General features: G+C 31.9%; 1 protein-coding gene across 1 annotated transcript in view; it reads left to right on the forward strand.

Annotated features, from left to right (window-relative positions):
- The first annotated feature begins 663 nt into the window (after nucleotides 1-663).
- Nucleotides 664-26334, forward strand: part of LOC121125132 (FMRFamide receptor) — a 30573-nt gene continuing 4902 nt past the window's right edge. The window contains exons 1-3 of the mRNA XM_040720247.2: nucleotides 664-966; nucleotides 15412-15685; nucleotides 23514-23920. Of these exons, the coding sequence (XP_040576181.1) occupies nucleotides 725-966; nucleotides 15412-15685; nucleotides 23514-23920 (923 nt within the window). The 5' untranslated portion in view covers nucleotides 664-724. The remainder of the gene's footprint in view (nucleotides 967-15411; nucleotides 15686-23513; nucleotides 23921-26334) is intronic.

Consider the following 26334-nt stretch of genomic DNA (forward strand, 5'->3'; position numbering starts at 1 on the left):
CCATCTTGGAAGAGTTTGTACCACTTGTATACATTATTTTTCTTACTCAGAAAAGTTTCGCCATAGTCAACTGTCAACATTTTAAGTGTTTTGGCGCATTTAATTTAATTTTTTACATAAAATTGATCCATATTTTTCAATTGCAAAAAATCGCCGAAAACGCAAAAATAATTAGATCTGTTATGCCTCTCACAAACAAACTAAATATATTATATAGCCGAAACAGTAAATATATGTTTGTAGCGAGTGTACTAAGAGAAAAAATGTAGCATACCAAATGTACCTTCCCTGCAAAAATTTGAAACGTCATCTTACTTTTTGAACACACCTCGTACATATATTGACTTTAATTTCCTACGTAATTGGGATTAATTGTGGAACTAAAATGTCGACACATGCCTACTTAATCAATGCAGCTTCAACTCACAAATATGAGAATAAAATATGTAGATTTCAAGTACCTATGTAAACCGTTAGCTTTCCAAATCTCTGACTCCCATTCTATACTTTTCAAAAGCCCTTCTTCTTCGTCTGTATTTTTCTCCGTTTCAAAGTAAAAGCTTTCATTTTTTTAAACATGAGAATGGAAGACGATGTGAGAAGACGGGGAGAAAAAAAAAAAAAAAAAAGTCATTCCAGATTTTGTGTTTCATTATCATTCTCGTTCTCATTTTTTAAGAGTTCCTCACTCTCTCTCTCTACAGCATTATTTCTACCTTTCAAGATGTTTGTTAATAAAAGTGAATGCTGTTACCGATCCCAAACTGCAAATAGAGTAATCCAGGATATTGAGTTTTGGTTTGAGGGTGTGTTCCTAGTTCTTGTAGGAACCTTTGGATTATTTGGGAATGCAATGTCCATCGCAGTTCTCTCCAGAAACGAAATGAAGAATGTATTCAATCGATTACTCATTTTTCTATCCTTTATTGATTCAATCATGATTCTATTTGCCATCATGAACTACAGGTGGGATCCTACTTTTTTTATTTTTGTTATATATGTATTTTCATTTATTCTTTAATTCAAGATATAAGAGTCAATTTTTAGAATGCCTTCCATACATGGAAAGCATTGAAAATCTCGTTTATCGAGGCCCTTTTCTGTTCCCAATGGCCTTTCGGGACAATCCCGCGCAGAAGAGCGCTCCTATTTCAATCTTCTTTTCGTACTGTGTGTTCATAGTGGCGATATGGACAATTATTTTTTAGCAATCGACAGCTAATTATGTGTTCTACAAAATTGCTCATAGGAAAATTGTAAAAAAATGACTCTTAACCTCTCAAAATTTGCATAATTGAGATGAGTAAATAATAACGGTTGTCCTGTTATAATATTCGATATGGGGTTCGAGTATTATTTTCATGTAACTGAGTAGTAAGGGGCATAATTGCACTTTGGACTCGGATAGAACCGAATATTTTATGTCCCGAGAGTAATTTAATTTCTAACTAGGGCCTTAATTACAAAGAACCGTTAGAAGTAAATCACCTATTTACTGATAGATAAATAATAGGCCCCCAGAATATTAGCAAACCAACTTTTCGAATACCAATGTGCATGAATATATCACGTCATTTTCATAAAACTGACTCCAACTCCTCACTTTTGAAATGTTTCCTAGTTCCCCTGGTAATGAGTGATAGCTAGAGTTGGCATGTTTGTAATGAAAAAACTACCTTTCAATAATAGATAAAGGAAAAATGATTGTTGCGGGTATTATTTTCTTCTTTTTTTTTAATCATGATTTAATCGGTCGTCGTGGTGTTAACTTATTCTTCAATAGCAAGGGTAGGGTGAGTTTTTACGCGTTACCTCAAAAGAACTTGTAGTAAAATTAATTTACGCCACACTAGCAGGATGATGTTTATTTTATTTATTTATTTAACATGTCATAGAAATAACACACAAGAAAAATTACCACAAAATTACACCATTTGGGTTAATTACCCCCTGTTCTCCTCCGACCAATGTTCTAAAGTAATCATTCTTGCCTATCTTTTCGTGATAATTGTTTTAAAAATGCATAATAAAATAAATAAATTTAAATATTATTGAAATATTTTCTCTTCTTTATAGTAGTAATTCATTTCTCCCAAATAAATATTAAAGGAAGTTTATGTTAAAAAAGGTCTGAATTCTGTAGTACCATACCGGGTGGTCCAGGGAAATATGAACACTTACTAATTCACTAATTAATGAAGGTAGAAAGATTGAAATTACCTCATATTTCCATATATTTAAGCATAAACAATTAGTTACAAAACAAAACCTGAGCACTCTTGCATATGTATTAGTTGAGAAAATGACAATTGAACGTAATAGAAGAATTTTCATTCGCGCACTCCAAGCAGCTAGAGGTCTCCAGGAGCTCTCTACACCGTCAGATAGTCCAAAACGTTGGAGCCGAAGAAGGCTCTGTCAAAAAGGCCAATCTGTACCCTGAGAAGTTAAAAAACATAGCCCAGTCTAATCCCTTCAAGTCCATGGATGCCAATCAAAGAAATCTTGGGGTTTCACATCGAACTGTCATAGGAGATATTAAACAAGTGGGTGAAAAGAGCCTTGTGATGGTGGAGAGGCCAAATTTGACACCAGCAATATAGGAACCCCATCTCCTCCATTGCCAAACTCTTTTGAGTTATTTTGAACCGTTTTTTTGGCACTTTTGGCTCCCTTAAAGCTCTGATGACAAGCCCCTTGACTATATATTTTTGGTGCAAGTTGCATTGTCCATCATCCAAGCCCCAAGGCCCTCAGAGCCACTGTCAGCCAGCACTAGCATGACAGAGGACTACATCTGCAACAGGTGCCAGCCACCACCGCCTGAAATACAACAATCCCACTATGGGCAGCCACATTAATGATTCAGAGAGCTCAGGAAGACATCCATTTATAGTATTAATTTTGTTGAAAATCTATTGTTAATCAATGATTTATATTTTGTTTAAGTTTAAAATTTAGTGTTCAGATTTTAAGGACAACTCGGTCAGTCTCACTCCAGCCTTCTCTTTCAGCTTTTTTTTTTTTTCATTGGGAGCATGTCAGTCCTAGTGAAAGCTCAGGAAACAAATGAATGCACTTCCCAAGTATAGAGTATTCCTTATTTTCCAAAAAAAAAATCCAAAAACCAAGCACCCCCCCCTAAAAAAAATAATAATAACCCTGCGGACGCTCTTTTGTATTAACCTGAATTTGGTAAATTTAGAGTCCCCTTGGGCCATTTTTGAAGTGTCTGGCCCGTTTTAGGAAAGGCTTTAAGAACAAGTGTCATAGCCCCTGATTTTGATTAGATCCCTGGCGATCTAATAAAACGTTATGATATTTATGTTGCTTTCTTCCTAAACAATCTTCAAATTGTCGGGATTGCCGCGTTCATTTTTTGTTTCTTATATTTTTACTCTCCAGCAGAACATATTTTATGCGTCAAAGACCATATATTAATTTGATTTTAGATATATTAGCCCCCTTTGACCCACATATTAGAAAAAGGGATATTATGGTTTATGTGAATTGACGTAGAAAAAATCTTTCAATTTGTTTTGGTTAATGTATTGAATGGGGAAAAAAAACCTTTTGAATTTCATGAACTTTGATTAGAGAATCTTTTAACTGAAAGCATACTGTCCCAAAAAATATACAATTAATAATATAAATTTGACAAAACTTATACTGTTTTATAGCCCATAGTATGGACTACATTTAAGTATTTAAAGAAAGTTTTATAATTTTTGAAAGTGAAAAGTTATGTTATGAAATATACCCATTTGACCCAACCTTTTTTTTTTTTATATTTTTTTCTAAACCGCAATAAATATTTAGATGTACAAAAAAATAGACGTATAAAAAGAAATTTGTGTTTGTTAAAAAAACATAATATAACATTATAGTTAAAAATGAATTTCATACTAAAAACTCAAAACATTCAAACTAATAAATACGACGTTTCACATAATCGCATTTACATAATCATATACTCTTACCCAAAGTACTTTTAAAAAAAAATATCAGTCAGTATTTTCTTTTCCGTACTTCATATATCGTCGAATAATCATCCTACGATCGAGGAATAAAGTGGTGTATCTAGCTCCAGCCAATATAAAGATAGTCCTTAGATTTCTTCGGTCAATCACCCTATCTTCTGTTAGCTGTTGAGCAAGAAAAGCGTTAGAATTATAGAACTCTACTTCCTGTTAGAAGGAATACCAAATAGCACCAATGCCTCCCAATATATTGGCTCAAAATCTAAAATATATTTGGAATTAAGCAATATAAAATCCTTTATAATTTCACAAAGTAGACAGGAAACATAAGTGTGTTTGACATCTTTATATATTCTTCCAGAGGACTTTAATGTGTAAAGAAAAACTAATCAACCTTGTCAATATCTGAAATATTGAGGTGAACTTCCGACCGTGATTGATATCTGTCAGAGACCATGTTTGAGGAAGATCTAAGCTCCTTCTATATTCCTTAATGATAAGACACGCAACAGAAGATTTCAAAACTTCAGAATTAAATTTCAGATACCAAGGAGTAAGTGGAAGATAACCACTTTGCTGATCTCTGAAGAGGGTAGTAGAACCTTCCAGAATTCAGTATCGATTAGTGATCCATATCATGAAATGGTATAACGTCTTCTTACCTAGGTACTCCTTAGATATGGAGTGAGATTACGTGTCCTCATTTCCTTCCTGTCGTAGCAGCTAGTTTAATAAAAGGTATGACAGTTAAACTACTCCCCTTCCAAACATTTTTTCAAATTATGAGGGTGGCCATGTTGATTTTCGATTGTTTTTTGTTTTTTTTATATAACGACAGGAATGGTATTGTCATATTTTTTGCACTGGATGAGTGGTTCCCAAACCCTGGTCCATTAATAAATCAGTGCCGGTCAGCATAATTAGTTATTTATTATGTAAATATTAAGTATGAATACAAATTACAAAAAATTATTAATTGTACGAGATAGTCGTTAATTATTTTTGGGGTTGATTATTTTTAATTGACTCATCGGATTTCCCGGGTAACAAGAAGCTACAATGCCTACTACATGTTCTCCAAGCTCTTTTGTTATTTGAATTGGTACTTAATATTATCTTAATCTACTGGAGATAGAGTAGTAAGTTACCTTCTATAATCGTAGCAGTGTATTAAGTCGAGCAGTCTTTTATTTTGAAACTTGCATGCCAAAAATTTAACCCAGCTAGCTAAATGAGTAAGAAACATGCGTCTTCGGAAAGTTTTTTCCGGAGTTTTCTGCAGTGACTGAACGTTTATTTATATACCACAGGGGTTTTTTTTTATTTATTTTTCCAATCTACTCCTTCCTTTCTTGAGATTTACTTTATTGATGATAGCCCCCACAATATAAAACGAATCCTAATTCAATTGATTGACAACTACTCATCAAATATAAATACGTATATATCTAATTTTCCTTTAGTTGACTTGGATGCGTACACAACCTACTTATTGTATGCAAGATGAACCCAACTCCCTTTATTCAATTAAGCCATCACTAAGTAATAATTATGAAAAGAAGCTGTGTGTATGTAGATACTAGAGTTTATCTCTCGATTTGCCTTTTCTCAAGAAGGTTTGTCGCTTACTGAAAATTCCAAAGAAATTATTCCATAGTATATATTGTTCCTTGTAAACAATTCTTTTTTTCTCCCAAACCACAACTGTCATCATGGAGGGGAAAGGGTAAAGACGTCTGATTAACTCCACGCCCAAGTAAGTGACAAGAAGACCATGAAGGGTGTAGGGTGCTTCAGGAGTCTTGTTTACAAGATTAAAAGCATAGTGGCTTCAGGAATGCCTTGAGAGGTACCCTTCTAAGCATAGATGACGGAAAATGAATAATCCTGCACATTGTGATCACCAGAAATCCGGCCAAGTCGTTGATTATATAACGGTCAATGATGAAAGCTAGGAATGCCCCTGATGGAGTTGATATTTGAAAGGGGTCATATCAGGATCAATATGAGGCTCTTAAATTAGATAAAGGTTCTAAGCTATAGCTACAAATTTTGGGTATCTACAATCATCCCAGGAATTTGAAACCCATGCCTCTAATTGACTCAAATATGTCTATGAAATATTTCATTCAAATTCAATTAATCAACTAGATAAGATAAGAGCCATGAGCTAACAAAAAAAAAAAAATACGTTCTTATTGATGCTTTGGAAATACCAACCATTCGTAGAGGACTTCTCAATTTAATTTTTACATTAGAAATATGTACTTACATTTTATAACATACATGTTTCCGTGAAGATGTTTTTGAAAGCAAAAATTAACTGATTAAATATATGGGACAATACTATGGCTTGACACTAAAAGATACCCAGTTGATGGCTTAATCATAAACTCTTGATCAATGAAATTATTTATACATCAAGGCATTTAATGAAAGAGTCCTTTTTGAAAATGGTTGACAATATCTCCGTCAAACATATTATTAAAGGTCATTTATGTATGGAGAAATATGATCTATTAAGTGTTGTAATTTTTTTGAACAAGCTTATATTTTCGAAGGCAGTCATAATTATTCTTTAAATCTTGAAGAGGAAACATCTATATGTAAAGTATATATGCTCATGAATAATGAGAAGTAACAATAAGGATTTGAAGGGAGATATAAGCTGGTATCCTAATTATTCAATTAAACTAGACCTTGTAAAAACCAAATACTCCGTTAATTGTTCATGTTTCAAATACATTCCTTTAACGTAAAACCAATTAAATCCCCAAGGTGTTGATCCTATTCAAACAAAACCCTTACAATATTGTGTGTTTTAGCATTTTTTAATCATTGGATTATTGTATATATAATATAAACAGATATTTGAAATTAACATAAAATTATAAAAATAATTTTGTATGTAAATTATTGATTTTTTTTATTACATAAAGGATGGTTCAAACCTATAAAAAGGTTAAAATACCTCAAAGATCCGAATTGAAGATTAGATAATTACTTACTAAAAACTAATTACAGATGCATAATAAGCACATCAAGTACTTACAATATATATAAAGGGCGTCCGCAGGGGTGGTCTTTTCTTCTCTAAAACACACATGACAAGATTTTTTATCCACTCTTATTCTCGATCGATAAAAGAGAAAGGAAAAATTTGAAAAAACAAACAAACGTTTGGTTGTAAGTTTTCTGTACTTTTCAAATTGCCAACTCTTGATTATTTTTTAAAGAAAGTTCTCAATTATTATATATACATAAAGTGTTGATAATCTCACGAATGACTGAAGTATGAAATGAACCCAATTCTAAACGAGGCCCCTTGAATTATATTCATAAATATAAAAATCTGAATCCTATGTAATACCTTTTTTGAGTTCATAATACGTAGAGTCAGCTGCTTTAAATCCTGTAAGAGTTAAAATTATTGAAAACAGCTGAAAGAAAAATACCATACTCTCTTTTTTTTAATTTAAAAATAGCAAGCCATGACTATGATCATCCAATAAATTATGTTTGTAAACATGGACGTAAAATAACTTAGTTCATTTTATGTTTCGATAGACTTCGAAACATATTTTTGTAGAATACACGGAGCAGGATAAGTTTAACCCTTGTAGCATAAAGGATCCCCTGCACTTCAGAATTGGGGCCATCAATCTTGCCTGACTCCACGTATCTTATGGATAAAGTAATGAGCCAATCGGAGCGAGTAAAGTTTTAGCCGTACTCTCTTCGTATTAAACTCTCTACCATTTCTATTACCAGAAAAACTCTGGTACAATTATGTATAAAATAGATATGGGGAATTCTCGAAGGTTAAGTGAAATGCAAGGTTAGACGATCATGTAATCGGGCGTGGTAAAATTTTTAATTTGATGTATCGAACCTACTGCTGAGCAAGGTAGACAGATTTTGACAAAACACGCAACCAATCATATTCTATGATGTCAGTATTACTAGAATTTTCAATTTAATGTAATATTTGAATTTCAAGCATCATTTGTGACTCTCTCTCCAATTTTGAGATATAAAGCGAAAATATGACGTGGGAGCAAACTTGTAACATCTATCCCTACATCCTTGTTCATATTGATAAAATGAACGAACTAAATTACTATCTATCAACAATTGAACATGGAACGCAAAATGTTTTCTTTTATTGTTGACGTCTGATAATTAATCAATATTTGGGGTAAGTTGTAAAACATTTCATAAATGTATCGAAAAATGTAATTATTTTGTCAAATGTTGAATGTTTAATAACAGATAGCTGATGCACATACATATGGGTTTGTATACTGTATTAATCTATCTTTGAAGAATCATTTATTACTCACATATCACTATAGTTTTCCATCCCTCCATGAATAATAATATAACTAGACAATGCATTATGTTCTAACTTAATACTACTGTTCCTTATTTTATCCTCTATAGATAATGTTTAATTGATGCAACTGTTTAAAAAACAAAGCTTAAATAACCTTAATCATAATTAACAAAAAAAAACTTGAATTTAATTACTGGGATATTAATAGATGCAGTAAAAAAAACATCTTTTATATGACTTTAGTAATATATATCTCACGTTGCATAAGTGCAATCTGTGTACGATAGATGGCGTTGGAAATATAAGATTTACTACAAAAAAACATTTTTAGACAGTTCTGTATTTCTATGACTCTTGATTGTTTGAGCGGTTGCCAAAGATGGACATTAGCAAAGAGAAAAGTTGCCATACCTATTTTATAGTTTTTCTCCCAGCAAATACAAGCCAGACAGCCGAAAATGTGAAGTGTGTTTATGGTCCTGATATTGTAATTGCCGATCACAGGGTATTTTTATTTTGTGGGTTCTGTTTCAGTAATTTTGTGTGTCAAAGATACAAGAACAATTATCGAAAATGTGAATCAAATAATGGAAATCGTCGAGTCCTGCCATCATTTAAGCACTATTTTGATAGCCAGTGAAATAAACATTAATGGAAGAAAAATAAAATCCATTAAAAATCATGGTAGCTATTGAATAGTTCTAATATTATCATAGATCATACTTTAACAATTTTCCTTTCCAAAATGAAGAAGCTCTGTGTTTTAAAATGTGTATTGTTTATAGAAGAGAAAATGCCAGGAAAAGATACATGTCCCATTAAAAGTTATGCAGATGATCATTTTTGACACATTAAAATGTGTCAAAAAAACATATTTATTATTTTGAAGACTTACAAAAAAAGACTTTTCAGCCTAACAAAAAAGTAGCCAGCAGCATATTTTATATGAACAAATCGTAGAAACAAGGTAATCACAATTCAAGAATGAGAATGATAAACTGAGTTTAAAAACATTAAAAGAATTTTCTAAAAAAAAAAACAATATCATTCTAGGGATGCAACTGTTTAGTTCACCCCATACATTATTTCAAATAACTCCGTGAGCAAGGCCGCTATTACTCCTCCTACTATACAAAAACCTTAATCATTAGTTGGTCAATGTTATTTTTGTTTTTAGAAACATTAAATATTTCACCTTTTTAGGAATGGAAATTATCTTTGTACGTACAGTTCAGTTATTAAAAAATAATTATTGGATTAAAAACGTTTAAAAATTTGATATTAAATGATTTGCTGATTTTTTTAATGTTTGTCATAGTTTGTCAAAGCACTGATTGTACCATATATAGTGCACCATGATGTATAGCATAAACATATTTTGATTGAAGAAATAATAATGTAGTCGTATTAATATAATATTGCAGGGTAGCGCATATAACAGGGTACACAGACTTTAGTACTCCCTGATGTAAATCATATAAATATTTTATATAGAAGAAATGATTATCTAGTCAAGTTATTTGTAAATAGAATAATGCAGGCGAGTCCATGTTTAACGAGAGAACTCTTTCTGTTCTTGGTCTCTTATGTATATTTGCATTTTTCGCAATAAATGTAAACGCTGAATTGTTAAAATGACTTTTGTTTGTTTTTATTAGTGAGCCTTCTAAAGACGTAAATGCTCATCAGTCTTCCCAACATATTAAATTGTTTTTCTCAAGCTTTTAACATTATTCTTTTCATTCTTGAGGACAGAACACGTCATATGAATTGTATGGAGTGTGCTAATGAAAAACGAAGAATAGTGACACTGACAATTTCTTGGGGCGTTATCTTCTTTATTATTAAAGCAAAACAACTTGTCTTTAGCACCTAATTACTCCGAAATTGGCGGTTATTACTGCTAGTATATATAGAGCATGTCGATCCTCAATTCTATTCCAAGTTCAACAAGGACCCAGTACATCACCATTCATCAGTGTTACTCTCCGTCTTTCATGAGTGCAACGACACGTGATAACTTTATATTTTGATGTTTCCTCGTCTCAAATACAAACATCAAATGGAGAGAAATCAATAGGCTATCTAATTTCCTCTCAAAAGTCGATATACATTCCTACCTTACCATCTACAAGTACCAACTGTGTATGAGTCTGTTTAGGTAAATAGACTCCTAGAGAGCTGTAAATTCTAAGGACTTCTTTAGATATGATTATCTTGCTTCTACTATTTAATTCATAGTATACATTATTCATATAAATCTGAGCCATGCCGGTACTCCATCTAATAGACAATAAGAAAAACAATAAGAAATATTTTTCTATTAATTTTTGAAGACTACATTAGTATAATTTTGGTAGATCTATAATGAATATACAAATAGAAGAGATTACAAGTTATTAGAGCATTTATCAAAGTATTTTTTTTATCCACTAAATGCTCCCAATTTGTAGCTAAATGAGCATGGATTAATTATTTTCGATTAATGGCTGCTGTCTCTATCTCCAAGCAAAGGAAAAAAACTGAAAAATTATCTATATAACAGCTATATGACATCGATTCTTTTTGTATTTGCAACTTGAGCTGTGGTTTTTTTTCTCCCAAAGCTTTTATCATTATTCAGCTTTTCTTGAATATAGAATCTCTAAGTATAAAGTAATCACTTGTTCGTTTGCACATGAATGACAGAGAATAATACGGAGGATATGTTGAGGAGTTAGAAGTACTTGTTAGTCTTGGAGGAGAACTGAGGATCAACTTTCTAGTAATTCCTCCCTATATCCTTGTTATATACCGAGTAGGATTTGTCTGTCTTTATTTCTTTCATTGCATAGCTGCTCGAAACTAATCTAATTATACGTCATGACAGCTAAGCAGTAAGAAAAAATGGGACATCAGCCGAAAGATGTGGTTTATTTATATTATGATTGGAAAAAAAAAAATTAACTTATTTTAAAAAAAATCTAGCGTTAAATGAAATATGGACACAATATAGGTCCTTTTTTTTGGCGGAGCAATGGGTAAAGTAGAACCATAACTTATTTCCCTATAGACTCTCCCCTATTGTTTGGATCGTTGTTCCTGGATTTTGTGGAGTATGATTTCATAGTTTTACTTTCCCACTTTGTCCTATACTCCACCAAAAATCGACTCAAAGACTCAATGAAAAACGATACCAGCAATTAGAAAGGCCCCATAGGGCAATGCCTCATGCCCTACCAAAAATCTACCAAATATCAAAAACCTCATTCTAAAAATATAATAAAAAATTATTTTACATTAAAAAAACGTCATTCGATAAATAAAAAATTTATAAGGACAGACCAAAATATTTATTTTTTTGAGAAAAATGACCCATATTTCATTGGTTATATCTTTTGAAGCTTCAATCAATTTGTCTGGACCCTTGACTTTCATGTTAACTAAGGTAATTCCATATTTATCAACTGTCCCCCATCCATAACTCCTTTAAGTCAGTTGAACAGTATGACCGTCCAAAAGAGTATGAAGAAAATCATTCAAATTTTATTGTATGAGTCCCCCTTTTCGCCGTAATTATCCATTGTACTACGTCCTCCTGGTTTTAAAAAAACTAGCATTTATTTTTCAATCTCAACGACATAATTTATTTTTAACTTTAGGCAATACCAAGACATTCCATATATGAATTCCAGCGGGTAAACACTTCAGCAAAATAAACAATTAGCTTGAGGCAGCTTTCCTAATTTTTTGCTCAAAAAAAGAAAGGTGCTTAATGTTTTAATATTTAACGCACGTATATTAATGCTTCGAATATCCAATTTTCTGCTAGAGTTTATGAGTAACAATGATTTTCCGAAATTTTATTGCAATTCCAAGACACAAGAGTACCTCTGACAGGGTATTTAAAGTACCCTATACTAATTTTGTAGGAAGAATATAACAATAGTGTAAAAAATATGTGTTTTTTTTTTTAAAGATTTATAAAACAAAAAATCAACAGGGTAACCCTAGAAATTTGAAGTATGTTTTCGAGAAGAACAGCTTAGCATTATATTCATTATATTATATTAGCTACAAGTAGCCTTGAAGAAAGAAAATAATGACTAATTAAACTCCGTATCAGGCAATGATGTAGGCATGAATGACGGGGATGATGTTAATCCTCAATTCTACTCCGTGTATAACAAGGGCTCACAATTACATATAATCCCCAAGAAATCTTCAATATTACTCTTTGCCTTTCATGCATTTGTAATTGATTTGTACTTAGATATTATCAATTCAACTTTGCCCCTAAGCTTTATTGATTATCAGCAATGAGCCTGTCCATCTGGGGATAATCATTGTAGAGAATGACTTTTGAAGTAAGTATTTTTCGCACATCTAATTAACTCTGTAATTTTGTTTCATTCACAGCCATTTATTCATTTATGAGTGGATCGAAATATAAAGAATGTAATAATTCTTAACAAAATATAATTGATCTAATCTAACTTTATGAAATAGGCCCAATTGTATTTATCAGTCATTTAGATATCCGAGAGATAAGTGACTTTTAAAAATAATATGGGTTTTGACTCATGATAAATAACGACCCTGTGTTTCAGGATCCCTGACGTAGAACCTTGCTCCATTTAATGAACATATCCTACTCTCTGATTGAATGACTTACGACCGTTTTATTTCTATATATCCTATGGTATATAAAAAAACTATAATGAGTTGACACATGAGGGTACGTACAGAAATTACATATAATTATCTATAGAGTATGAATTGACAAAATAAAAAACGATGAATGTGTGTCCTTGTGTTGTACCAAGTAGGACTACAGAGTACATACAGGGTGGTCCAGATGAATTAGATGGGTGGGATAAACATGGTTTTTTTTATTTGAAAGCAACATTTAATTTCATTCAATTATTCATAATAAGATCCGCCTCTCTTGATAACTTAAACCACACGGCGCCAGAAGCTTTGGCAGGCCTGGGCGACATTGTGCGGATCCATCTTTGTCATTGTACGGCTAATGTACTTCTTCAAGGCCTCAACAGACGAATAATACTTGGCCTGTTCTCTTCCAAAAGTAGAAATTGCATGGGTTCAGGTGCAGGCTGTTTGCAGGCCAAAATCCAGGCTCCAAAAGTGAGTAAATGTGTGGTCAATAACACCAGAACCTTTTTGGCCTCGTTAACTGATGCACTGTCTTGTAAAAAGGTATAATTTCTTCCTTGGGCTACTCTATCTGTCTACGGAACGTAAATTAAAAGTGGCAAAAAGTTGCTCAATCCACCCTGTGGCTGAGGTTATCTAGAAAGACGGATTCTATTATAAATAATAGAATGTCATTGAATGTGGCTTGCAAACAAGAAAAGAAAATATGATTTTAAGCATTTAAAGATTTTACCCCCATTTATCTGGACCACCCTTTACAAATATGATAAAGAGATGACGTTGATTCATGGATAAAAAGCAAAGCTCAGAACGTAGGTGACACAGCTTTAAAAGAGGAAACTATCATAAAATGACCACTCTTATTTGACACTATCTATCTTATGGAGATTGCAAGTTGAATATAAATCAACACAAACTAGTTTTGGATCAGTCCAAGGATTTTTTTTTTTTCTTATTGGCCAAGTTTTTTTTTAAAGATTCATCAGTCTTAAGGACCGATTTGTCACTCCTGCACGTCATAGCTATCTTTAGCTATCTGCAATCCAACCCAGAATTTAAGAAAATAAAAAACGTTGTTACCATTATTGTATCACACAATGTTTCCTCCAAAAGAAAAGAAAAGGGCCGGAATCATTTGGTACCTAGACAAATAAGTTGATCGCCCCAACTGAAATCCATCTCCTAAGTACTCCATATTATTTCTCCACAATTTTTAAAATGAATATTATTCTGTATTATAATTGTTTAGTAATATTTTATGAAAAGCTTAGCTATATTTCATATAAATAATATGATGGCCAATGATACATATATATATATATATATGTTACCGGCAATATGTATAATTAGGCATTATATAGAATGCCTAGATAATGTATATAGTTTGCCTGATGGTGTCAGGGAAACTATGGATATAATAAATGAAAAAATTTTAAACTTTTCTTAGGTATTCTAATTTTTTGTGCCTGAATCTTGATGTTCTTTTTTGATTCCATTTTATTATTGGTGGCCTTCTAAATATTGATCAAACAATGCAACCCCACCAACTTTGACTTCCTCGCAAGCATTGCCGTGAAAAACGAAAGAAAGAATGAATGATAGATAAAACGCTTAATACTTTAGTATAATTCGCTCTAGCCACCCACCCCTTACAGACTTTAAACTTCAAGTATCTCGTCTCTTTAAAAGAGGATATGATAAAACTTCAACAGTTGATATGATGTAGTTAGTAACTACATCATATCAACTGTTGTAATTACAATAAAAGACCGATTAGGAAAATTAATCAGAACAGGCGGACTGTTTTTTTTTTTCCGATCCAACATTCACACGAAGCAATAGATCAATCTAAATCATGCGTCAAGCTTTATAATTTTATACAAATATTAAAATTGAGCGAGAGAATTTCATTCAACTTTTTCGATTCAGCATTTTGGTTGTAAGATTAAAAAACTCTGAATCCCTTTACAAATACAGAATTTCGCTACGAAAATGTCATTTTTCGCCCTATGAAGACTGAAAAAAACATGAAACATGACTGAAAATCAAATTAACAAATCATTCTAAATATGGAGGAAGAGCAAGTACATAAGCTAAGATAAAGGGGATGACCTTTTTTGTGACCTTTACAAAAAAAATACTTTTTTTTAATTTAAAATATTATAAAGCTTAAAAGCGACCGATATTTATTTTTTACGACAAAATATTTCTGAGATATGCGGGTATTAGACGGATTAAGACTCCTCCCAACCATAATTATACCACGCAATATAATCCTTACTCATTATTCAATCTCTATTTGTTTGTCAAATCAAATTACACTTCTTTTAATGTAATTCATCATAATGTATTTCTTTATCTATTGATTAACAACTTATGAATGTACAAGCATACTGTATAATCAATTATCTATTGATCCATCTTTTCCCTTGTTTTCAGTATAATCAATGCTTTTGGAGTCAAATTAGAAATCTACAATTACATGTTTCCATATTTCGTTAACCCCGTGTCCAATATGATTCTCTGCGCATCCGTTTTTACAGTCATAGCGATCGCGTTTGAAAGATTCATGGCTGTTTGCTTCCCCCTCAAATATCGCTCCATTTCATGTACACAGTCCGTCAATACAAGGGTTGGAAAACATGTCATTCCCGTGATTGCAATCTCCATATTCATCAACCTACCAAAGTTCTTTGAAACGGAGCTCGTTGAAGTAAGTAATAATAACCAGGCGATTACCTTTTATAATCGTTTAGCTCAGCTCAGTCGTTCACCAGGGGCGTCTGCAGGGGCAGAATTAATGAATTTTTGCTTTTTACTACAAAAATTAATATTTGTAGTTTAATTTGATACTTGAGACAAAAATGATATTTTTGTACACAACCTGTGGATTTTTGAAATTTCTATCCAAAAAATTTATTATGTGAAATTTTTTGTATACAGCTGTAGATTTTTGAAAAAAATGTAATATTTTAAGTTTAATTATTCAAAAAAAAAAAAATACAAAAACCAAGAGCCCTTCAAAATATAATCGTGCAGACGCACCTGTTTACTTTTTCTAATTTCAAAAAATAAAATGATATTACAGTAAATCAAAAAAGTTTTGACATATTTTAAAGATGAATTTTAGGGTGTCTGGTACTTTTGGCTTAAGCCTTTAGGCCCGCATGTGACTAATTTGGTCATACTATATATAAAAAAATGCACATATCAAGAATTAGTAACGTAGGAGATCTAAGAAATAGAATAAGGCCCGTAGAGAAAAGGTTCTGTTTAAGTTTTAAGATAGTGTTGCAACAGGAAGGGTCGTTACTTTTCAGTCAAAACAAAAACATTGGTGGTGCATCTCAGTTCTCCTTGACTGACATCTGTTTAATTTTACTGGATTGACAAAATTCCTGGTACGCTAAGAAGTCATAAACAATCATGTACGTTTATGAAAGTATCAATTTATATCACTAAAACAAATAAATAACTTGAAATTTAGACAAATAAAACAGTTTTATTCGGTAGGACTTTTTACATCTCACATCTGGGGTACCAACTGAATTTTTTTACTTTTATTGATTTATTTTTTCCCCAGACTACCGACAGAAGAAGTAATTTTAAATATACACACCCTAATATTCATGTTTGAATAATTTAAAAAAATGTTTTAATTAAAAATTTAATTCAGTGCGTAAAGGGTTAAAATATTTTGCCTCGAAACATTTCTCCTTAAACCATTTTCCCTTAAAATATAAATAAATGAAGTATATACGTCGTTAGAGTTTATTTGCGGTTGACAGGATGTTCCATTTGAATTTTCTAAATCAAAATATGTAAGATTTAATATTATAAAACGCGTTAAATAGTTTTTTTTCTGTTCGACTAATGATGGAATTAAGCTTGTTCGTCAATCCATGAGTCTTTTCTAGCATGAATAGTCCATCTTATCTTATGATAATTATTTTTTGTGTGTTTTTATACTAATTGTTTTTACTGTTTTGCCTCTGGTCCGAACTCATTACATAGTTAAATTTCGATAGTATGTATGTAGAAAAATGTTGGGTACAACTCTACTTAGAATTATTTAGTCATCATTATTTGTTTGTATTTTAAGGCGAAATCCAAGCTTTCCTTTTAAAGAAATAAGCTTAGAATTGACAATTATGCCCTCCCCCCTAATTGCGAATTAATATCTTATCTCATCCCCCTACTTTTCCGTTGTTCAATGTCGTCCTTCACGCACACTGCTTTGCTGTTTGCCAAGGAGATAAGCATTAATAGTTTGTTTTTTTAAGTTCATTAAAATAATGGATTTCTTTCTACTAAATAATTAATAATAACATTGTTATGGTTGCATATAACTCACACATGCGAATAAATTACCCTTAAATGACTAGAAACAAAACAAAAGTATTTTGTCTCTTCAATTTTTGCACATAACTTTTTATTTGTCAGCTTTTTAATTAATTATTTTCATTTTCCAAGAATGTATTTGTAGGTTTAAATTCTCCAAGGGTATATGAATAAACAAAGTACTCTTGATGGAGTTATTTATAAGCATTATTTTCCTACTCCAATTAATTAATTAATTATTCATGTATGAGCCCATCATTTTTTAGAGGACAAAAAATACTCATTAATTTAATCATCTCATGGTATTAGCGTAATACCTATGAATATATTACTCTTATGAGATCCCCAAAATTCATTAATCATGTTCATAATTAATTATTATTACAAACTTGCTTTGAAAAATCGGTTCTTTCAATTTGTTACATTTATTAAACGAAAGTTTGGAGGACTCGAGTATTTTCCACTTCTAATAGGTATAAATACAAGAGTTGTATTAATCCTAAATCTGAGACTTAAAATCCGTCCCGTTTAGGGATAGGAAGAGTTTGGATCTGGGTACAGTATAAATTAACACTTAGTATCCGAAAAAATCTGAGACCCAAACAGATTTTGGGTACTCGAACATATACAGAACTTTAAAAAGGTCCAAGGGATCTATTGGATCTTTAAAATCTTATATTATTGCTTAATTCAAGTTTAAAAAAGATATCAACTACATACATTAAACGTGGTATCTCTACATCTGCATAATCAGTTCTAGCACGCAACCTTTCTATATATAAAAAAAGGGCCAAAAATCATTCAACTCTTCTCAAGTATAGAACTATTATACTACAATAGTTGATAATTGTTCACAGTTTAATAAGAACTAGCTTGAACCCAACCAATGAATTTTCAGAGCATTGATCAGGAGAAAAGAAGAAAAAAAATCAATAGTCGATAACAAAATACTAAAATATATTGGCACCTTCAATTTTTATTACTGCACAATTTCTGAAGGTACCTTGTCTTAATTTTTATATTTAATTTCAGGTATTTAGAAATAACATCTATTGTATAATACTTTACTCTGTAATTCCTGAAAATTTCATTCAATTCTACTGATGTTTAGGAAAGTTGTGTTGTTTTATTGAAATATCATATATAAATAGTAGATCACAGATTTTGATGAAGGCTTTTCCAATTAAATTAGAAAAAAAAACAATGATTTTCCAAAAATAAATTGGTCATAACTTGCTTAATATTGAAGCTAGAGACATGATTATGGTATCAAAATGTCTTTTTTACCATTACCTATATGATCAAACAGGTTTAAAAGGAAAATATTGAATCTGATTTTTTTGTATTATAACTGGAGTATGATAACTCTGCTTATGCGTTGTCGTGTGGAGAGTCTTAATTAGGGCTTTCGTTCCCCGGGAATTGACATTTTTAAATTACGGAATCCCGGGAAATATCTGAATGCCGTAAGTAAATAATAAATACTGTGAAACATATATATTTTAAGGAAAAAGAATGTACTTTAAGTTGCCCGACGCCCATAATATATTCTCAATTCTCATATTTATCACTTCACTAATAGTGCGTAAGTTAGTTTTAGAGTCCACAAGTCCAGCTTTTTTAAACTATGTAACCCTATCCGACCCGCAAAAATAATACCTGAATATTATATGAAGAAGAAGCTAATTTTTGAACGAGTATAAAATATATGTGCTATTAAATTAAGCTAATAATTGGAAATCATTAAACGTGGGATTTCCTGAGAATTTCCCGTAGGTGCGAATCCTCGAGAATTCGGGCAACGGGATCTGGAGGGAGAACCCCTTGTGTAAATTTACAAAAGTCGCTTGAAAAGTCCAAGAAAGGACACTACTGTTGAATATTGAGATTATCAGGGGTGTCCACAGGTTGGGAGCTGTATAAGCCCCCAATGTAAGGATTTGTTTGATAAAAAAAGGTTATCAAGAAATCGATTTTCCTTTATAAAAAAAAGGTCATCGAAGAAGTAAAGAAATTCTAAGTACTTTTTTCTAAAAAGGTTCATCGAGGAGGAAAAAAAAAATTTTAGGATTTATTTTCTTTAAAAAAGAAAGGTCATTCGTTGTGGTAAAAAAAAACAAGCCCCCCCCCCCATAAAAAAAAAAAAAATCCTGTGGACGTCCTTGGTTATGTCAACATCTATTGGAAGAACACACAACTTTCAGCCAGATCATCTATTTCTTTCTGTCAGACATTCGTTTGAATCGAGGAAGTGGAGTGATTTTCAAAAAATGGTCGAAAAAGATTTTCGTGTCTTGATTAAACATTACTTTATTAAAGGAAAAATGCCTCATGATTCTAAAAAGAGGCTTGATAAGTATTATGGGGACTCTGTATCTTCGATTCGATCAGTTTATATGTGGTTTAAAAAATTTTTTGGAGAGACGCTGAACGTTCTAAACGCCATGTTGAGTTTACTTCTCCAGTAATAATTGATCAAATCCATGATATGGTGATGAATGAAAGAAGAGAGGAGGTGCTGATGGCATCTCGAGTTGGAACCCAATTTCCATTATATTTGTGACCGCAACTGATGAGGTATGAGCTGGTGCATTTTTGTGATGGAAAATGACTTTTTTTTGTCGATTGTGGATGTTTTTCTTACATATAATAGTCTTACCCTTTTCCAGATATTCAATGAGCAAATCCAAAAGACAGTCTCCATAATCTTTTCCGGCCAATTCGTCGATTCCAACAAATGACAAACAGAAAGAAATAGACCCCCTTGCTGAAAGTTGCGCCAGTAGTACCAATCCTCAGACTTGGCACGTACTTTTCAAACAACCCTCGTATATACTTATATGTGATATGATAATGATATAACAATCCTATTGTAAATTAGAGCAAAAGTTAGTATAAATTCCTCTTTCAGAAAAAAGATATTAACACCACTTTCTCCTTTTAGTGCACAAACTGTTTTATTTTCTAATTTTACACCTATTATTTTTCGCTGCGTTTTTTTGCCTATCCTGCCTTTATAATCATTGGTGTAACCACTGGCTTGGAATTACAGGGACACACTTAATACATGTTTTTATTATTTTAAATTCTTGCGGTGGAACTAGATATGGTCATTTATTTCCGTGTCACGCTTAAACCAGGTGACCTTTCCATCAGGTTTAGTTATCTTAATAGTTAATAAGATTCCATTAGATAAATCAATATTTTTAAACTAACCTAATGAAGCAGATTTCTTCCTCGTAAGATTTTTTTATTATTATTATTTTTGAATCCGAATAAAAGAAACAAGTACATAGGATGGGGTCAAATGAGTGTATGTTAGTTTTCGGTTCATAAGTCCTGATTCATTATTTTAAAATTCAAAAAGCAGGAGGTGATTGGGGTATATAGGTAGCTGTACAATCAAAAATAGTTATAATTTCCTCACACAGTACCTTACAAATCAATATAATAATATTGATTTGTAAGTTTCAAGACTCCTCCCGGTATAAGACGAATGAAATAATTATTTTTTATTTTTCATAAAATTCTACATATATTCATCTTTAATGTGGGTATCCCGTTTTCTTTAATTAAAAGATAAGATATATGTTTATAAGAAACGTAAAAGTTGATACGATAGGACTTCAAATATTGATGAAGGCTCTTTTTGCAGATACTAACTTTTTTTTCAAACTAAATAATTATTTTTATTTGGCTAATAAATTATATAATTAATAATTACATACTTTTTTTCATAAATTTAAAAAGTGTCGCAAAGGATATGGGTCAAGTAAGTAACAGGGCTTTTAGTGTACAAATGAGATAAGAAAAATACAAATTAAAGTAGGGCACTTTTTATAATTAAAAAATATCACAAAACTTGGCTAAAAAACCCGTTTTTGTAGGATTTAATGTCCCTAAAATTTGCTTTTACAATTACTTTCTACTTTAATGTTATCTTCTCAAGAATAATGATAAAAGATTTGGAAAATAAAAAGACTTGTTCAGGTGGCAAATAAAAAAAATAACTCACTCTTTTTGGATCATATTTTATACAACTATACTAATATTTATAGCCTTAAAAAATATATGATACATTATTGTAGTTTAAACCTGAATAATGATGTTAAAGAAAGGACATAAAGAATGGCCCATAAAACTGGGTTTTTTTTATATTGCTATAAAAAAAGACGGATGGATATTTTTCAATAATTTTTTATTTATTTGAAAGCCTCAGCATTCCGGTTAATAATTAAACACCATTTTTTCTTATGGCCGCCGTCGCTGGCCTTACAATATCCCATTCTGACGACCCAATTTTTCAATATATTTTCGATTGTGTGAGCTTCAATAGCAGCAATGGCGACTCCAATTTCGTGTTTTAAATCGTCAATCGTCTATGGATGGGTGGCGTAACATTTAACCTTGACGATTCCCCACAAAAAATAGTCCAACGGAGTCAAATCGCAGCTACGAGGTGGCCAGTTCACGTTGCCGTTTCGGCTTATGATGCGATTGTCGAAGACAGTGCGCAAAAGATCCACTTTAACGTTGGATGTGTGGCAAGTAGCACAATCCTTTTGGAACTCAATGTCGTCGATGTCTTCCTTTTCCATTTGGGGAAACAAAAAATCTTTCAACATGGCCCGATAGCGTTCACCATTGACCGTAACAGCAGCTCCTTGCTCGTTTTTTCGGTTTCGGCAACAGAAGCAATGTTTTCGATTGAGCGCACTGGACGCTTTATTTCGAATGACGTAATTTTCTTGCAGTTTCGTTTGAAGACTCTCCATTTTGGAAGTAAGTCTTCAGTATTTCCCAATTTTCTTTGAGCGTAAACTTAACCATTTCGTAAAGCGGAGACCTTTTACAAAATATTAAACACAATGTGAATGCTACTAGACCTGCCAGACGTCAAAAAAGTGGTAGTTCAAAATGTAACCGCCTTATGGGCCACCCGTTATATGATATAAGTTTTATTCATTCATCGTACATGTAGACGTATATGTTTTATATACTTGTATAAGCAAATTGTACAAGTTGTAATTAAGCAACAAGCAAAACGTGGAAGGGTGTGCGATCTCCTCCTCGGGGACAAAATGAACTCTGACAAGTAATTTTTTACTTGGACGCTGTTCTGAGCAGGAGAAATGATCACTTTTCAGCTGAATCAAGAGTTCAGGTTGATGACACCTTCAGGACCTACTGACTGCCATACTTCTGACCTTTGTCCTCACCTGACTTTAACCCCCGGATGTCGCTGTTTAGGTATGATGAACAATACTTATCACCCCAATGTCAATTTCCTGAAGACCGTGATCACGAAGGAGTGGAACAACTTATCGTAGCACTTTATCAAGGACAGCTGTGCTTCAGTTCGTCCCCGTATTGAAGCCATCATTCAGAATGGAGGAGGGGAATATTGAATAAAAAGTGTAGGAATTATCAACTTTTGCTTCAAAAGTTTGCCATAAAAATGGCACAAAATAAAAATATGTAGACATGAAAACAGCTTTTTAAATTTTCTAAGTTTTGTGTCGTCACCCTGTATAATTTCCTTTTGATTTCCTACAATTTCATGGTTAGTATGTATTTATGAGTAATATATCTGCGGGCATTTGAACTAAATAATGTTAAAATAGTCAAAAACGACACCATTAATAGTTTGATCATCCAATGGAATAGGCAATTATTGCATTATCTTCATCTCAAAGACCGTAAATCTTTCATTTGACATTATTATTCTCATTTTTTGGTTCCATAATAAAGAATAAATTTTACGAGAAAATAATATTTTAATTGTCATTTGATGAAGCATTAAACACCACTTTTGACTTATTTTAATGATGAGGGAGGTTAAAAAAAAGCCGTTCATATGATGAACTAATGAGTACTTTAGTATCTAGAAAATAAACTATTTACTTTTTAACCCTTCGTTAGTAAAAAGCATCAGCAAAAACTTTCACAATAAAAAAGTACTTGAGATTTACATGCATATTTATAGGTGTAGGCCTTCCTTGAACTCAGAGTAGAATTGAAGATGGACATGGTGGTAATTTCTGCTTGTAACTGATATAATGACACGTCATGACAGCTCAGCTCCTATCTTCCAAAACATTATTCTAAGGTTCAGAGTTGTCAATTTTCACATACTAAAAGTGCTTATAATTTACAATTCTAAAGATTAATCTCTCTTTTTTTTTCCCCTCTATCTTAAGCTAAACACCGATGGAACAAACACAACGGAAATTAACTTTGATATAACGGAATTACGCAAAAATGAAACCTACATTTACTTTTATGTCCATTGGGCCCGACTATTTGGAACGGGTCTGATCCCAATGGTGGTTCTCATCTTTCTAAACATGAACATTTATTTGAAAATTCGATCAACTAAAAAGTTTCAATCCGCCAGAAGAAGAACTCCAATGAATCGGAATAATAGCTTCCCTTTGAAGACCATTGGAGAAGGCCTCGTTGTGAGTCCGGAGTCACATGCTCAGCCGGAAGAGAATGAGACAAGCAGTAATAATAGTAATAACAATGTGCCAACGAGGCGGGACATAAAAATGGCGCTTATTCTCTCCCTCATCGTTATGCTTTTCTTTTTTTCGCATTTACCTCGGTAATTAATTTATTTTGATTATAATTTTATATATTCTGTAATGGTTTTTTTTTTTTTTTTATCATTGTATGAACTAGAAGTAAGGGTTCATAAATATCCATCCTAATTCAAGGTTTTTCTCCTCCTTTTTTTTATCTTTTTTTTTTTTTTTTGAACAACTAAATAAATTGGTTCACATATTTTCTTTAACAATATAAATATATTTTTACCAAAAGTCCATAAATAACTATTCAACGCTGAAAAAACCATACTACTTATTCATTTTTTCATTTTTTATTTCTCTTTAAATAACTTTTCATTGAGAAGTATTGGATGGATATTTATTTTATAAAAAAGATGACAAAAGGAGTTAGAAGCATATTTTATTTTCTAGTTGTGGACAATTACTTGGTTAAATGGTGAAACATTGTCAGTTTAGTAAGGGTTTTAAAAATGTCTCCTTTTTCAGAATAAATCCGGTTTCAAGTACCCGATTTAAATTTTAGAATTCTTGCATGACACCGGATTTGATGAGAGCAATTTTTGATCTCTATCTATATTATCTGTAGAGTTATTTATGTTCAAAGAATTTAACAAATTTCAAATTTTAAAATGAACTGTAAAAATCATGAGAAATTTACAAAATTCATAGATTTTCATCAATCCCACTAATAGAAACTAAAGGATTAAATTGCATTTAGTTTAATTTTATAAAATATTCTGTCAAACTATTTTTTGGTAATATATATTGTTGAAAGGAAACGTACTTTCATCACTACTCCAACGAATCATAGCAACTGACTGTATTTCGAAGAAAACTTTAGAGTGAAATCACGACCACACTACGTCTATAACCAGACTAAACAAAGTTATGCTGCCACATCCTGTATAAGTACAAGATAATTCAATTAAAACAATTCTATAATGAATGTCTTAAGGAGTTAAACGAACTACATTTGTTGCGTACTATTCTGATGATATTAAATAAATAAATCCCCTCCCCCCAAAATATCCTTAATTTCCTTTACTATTCTACACTAAATAAAATAAAAAAATATCCCTTAGTTGGTCCCAAAAAAGCATATCTAGTGGTAAATATATTATTATTTTCTATTTATCAAAAGTAGAATTTAAACAAAAGGCTTTTGAGGAGATGAAATTTACATAATCATCAGAAAATAGTACTCGGAACAACTTTTAACCAATATGTGAGCCCTCAGCTCTAAAAAATGTACCTCCCCGAGAGGCCTAAATCCCTGGCAGAACTTGACTATCTAATCAGATTTGACCTTGGTCCATTCCTTTTTAATGGAAGCCTTTAGAGAATGGCCACTTCTCTGAGGAGTAGCATACAAGGGTCTGCGCAGCGCGATGACACAGAGCTCCACCTTGAATGAAAACAAAGTTATTTGCAAACTTTTCCATGTTCCAAGGTAGCATTTTCTTATTCAGAAGTTTAAAGTAAGCATCTTTATGGAGGCCATCATTTATCTTGGCAAAAATGGGAGGACAGACTCCACAACGCCCAAGACCTTGGTCCTCCTTGATTTTTTTGCTCTGAAGACATGTCTCACTGAAACTGAGTGATTTTGTGGATGTTTGGTTCTGACGTAGTGGTTGTTCTGCGTATTCAGAGTGGCATCAACGTCCCAACGTGTTGCCCTTGAGAAAATTTATAATCTTATTTGAGAGTGGCTGTAAATTTTTGTAATTTTTTTCCCACTAAATTTAATACTTACAATTTTTTTACAAAAATTGTAAGTTTTGGTTTTTTTTTTTCACAAAAATTCCGAAAGACAAGCCCCCCCCTCCCAATATAACACTGCTGACGCCCCAGAATATTCATCACAAAATTCAAAACTAAATATTATTGAGGAGCCATGTGAATATGTACTTGATCGAAAAGACTTACGATGTGAGAGAGCAAATGATTTGAATAAAACATATTTGAGTTATAAAGTACAGATTCATCAATTTTATCCGGGTTTCGGAAGATGACTGTTTTTTTTTTTGTTTTTTTTTAAAGAGAACTATTTCCATTGAAGACAAACTTGACAAGCCTTGGAATTCTAGACACATGGAATAACAATAACACATGCAGCTTAGTTTTTTTTTTCTCTTTATAATATTATATAACATTGACTCTTTTTTTCAACGGATCAAAATCCTCTATGTGGAAAGAAATCAAAATTCTGCATTATTATTCCAGGTCTCTGGAATTCGCTGACAAATCTTATCTTGTATTTTTTGACTAATCCTTGTATCCCACTTTTTTTTATGAAATACATTCGTTATAACTAGTGATAAAAATCGTGGGTAGTCTATAGCTGGCCTTTTTTATTTTATTTTTCGGAATTGATAATCTGAAGAATGAATTTTCTTTTCCTCAGAAATTGTTATTATTATTTAACTCCTGAGGGGTGAACTTTTTTTCC

The sequence above is a fragment of the Lepeophtheirus salmonis genome, chromosome 10 (genome assembly GCF_016086655.4).
Source record: "Lepeophtheirus salmonis chromosome 10, UVic_Lsal_1.4, whole genome shotgun sequence".
NCBI lineage: Eukaryota > Metazoa > Arthropoda > Copepoda > Siphonostomatoida > Caligidae > Lepeophtheirus > Lepeophtheirus salmonis.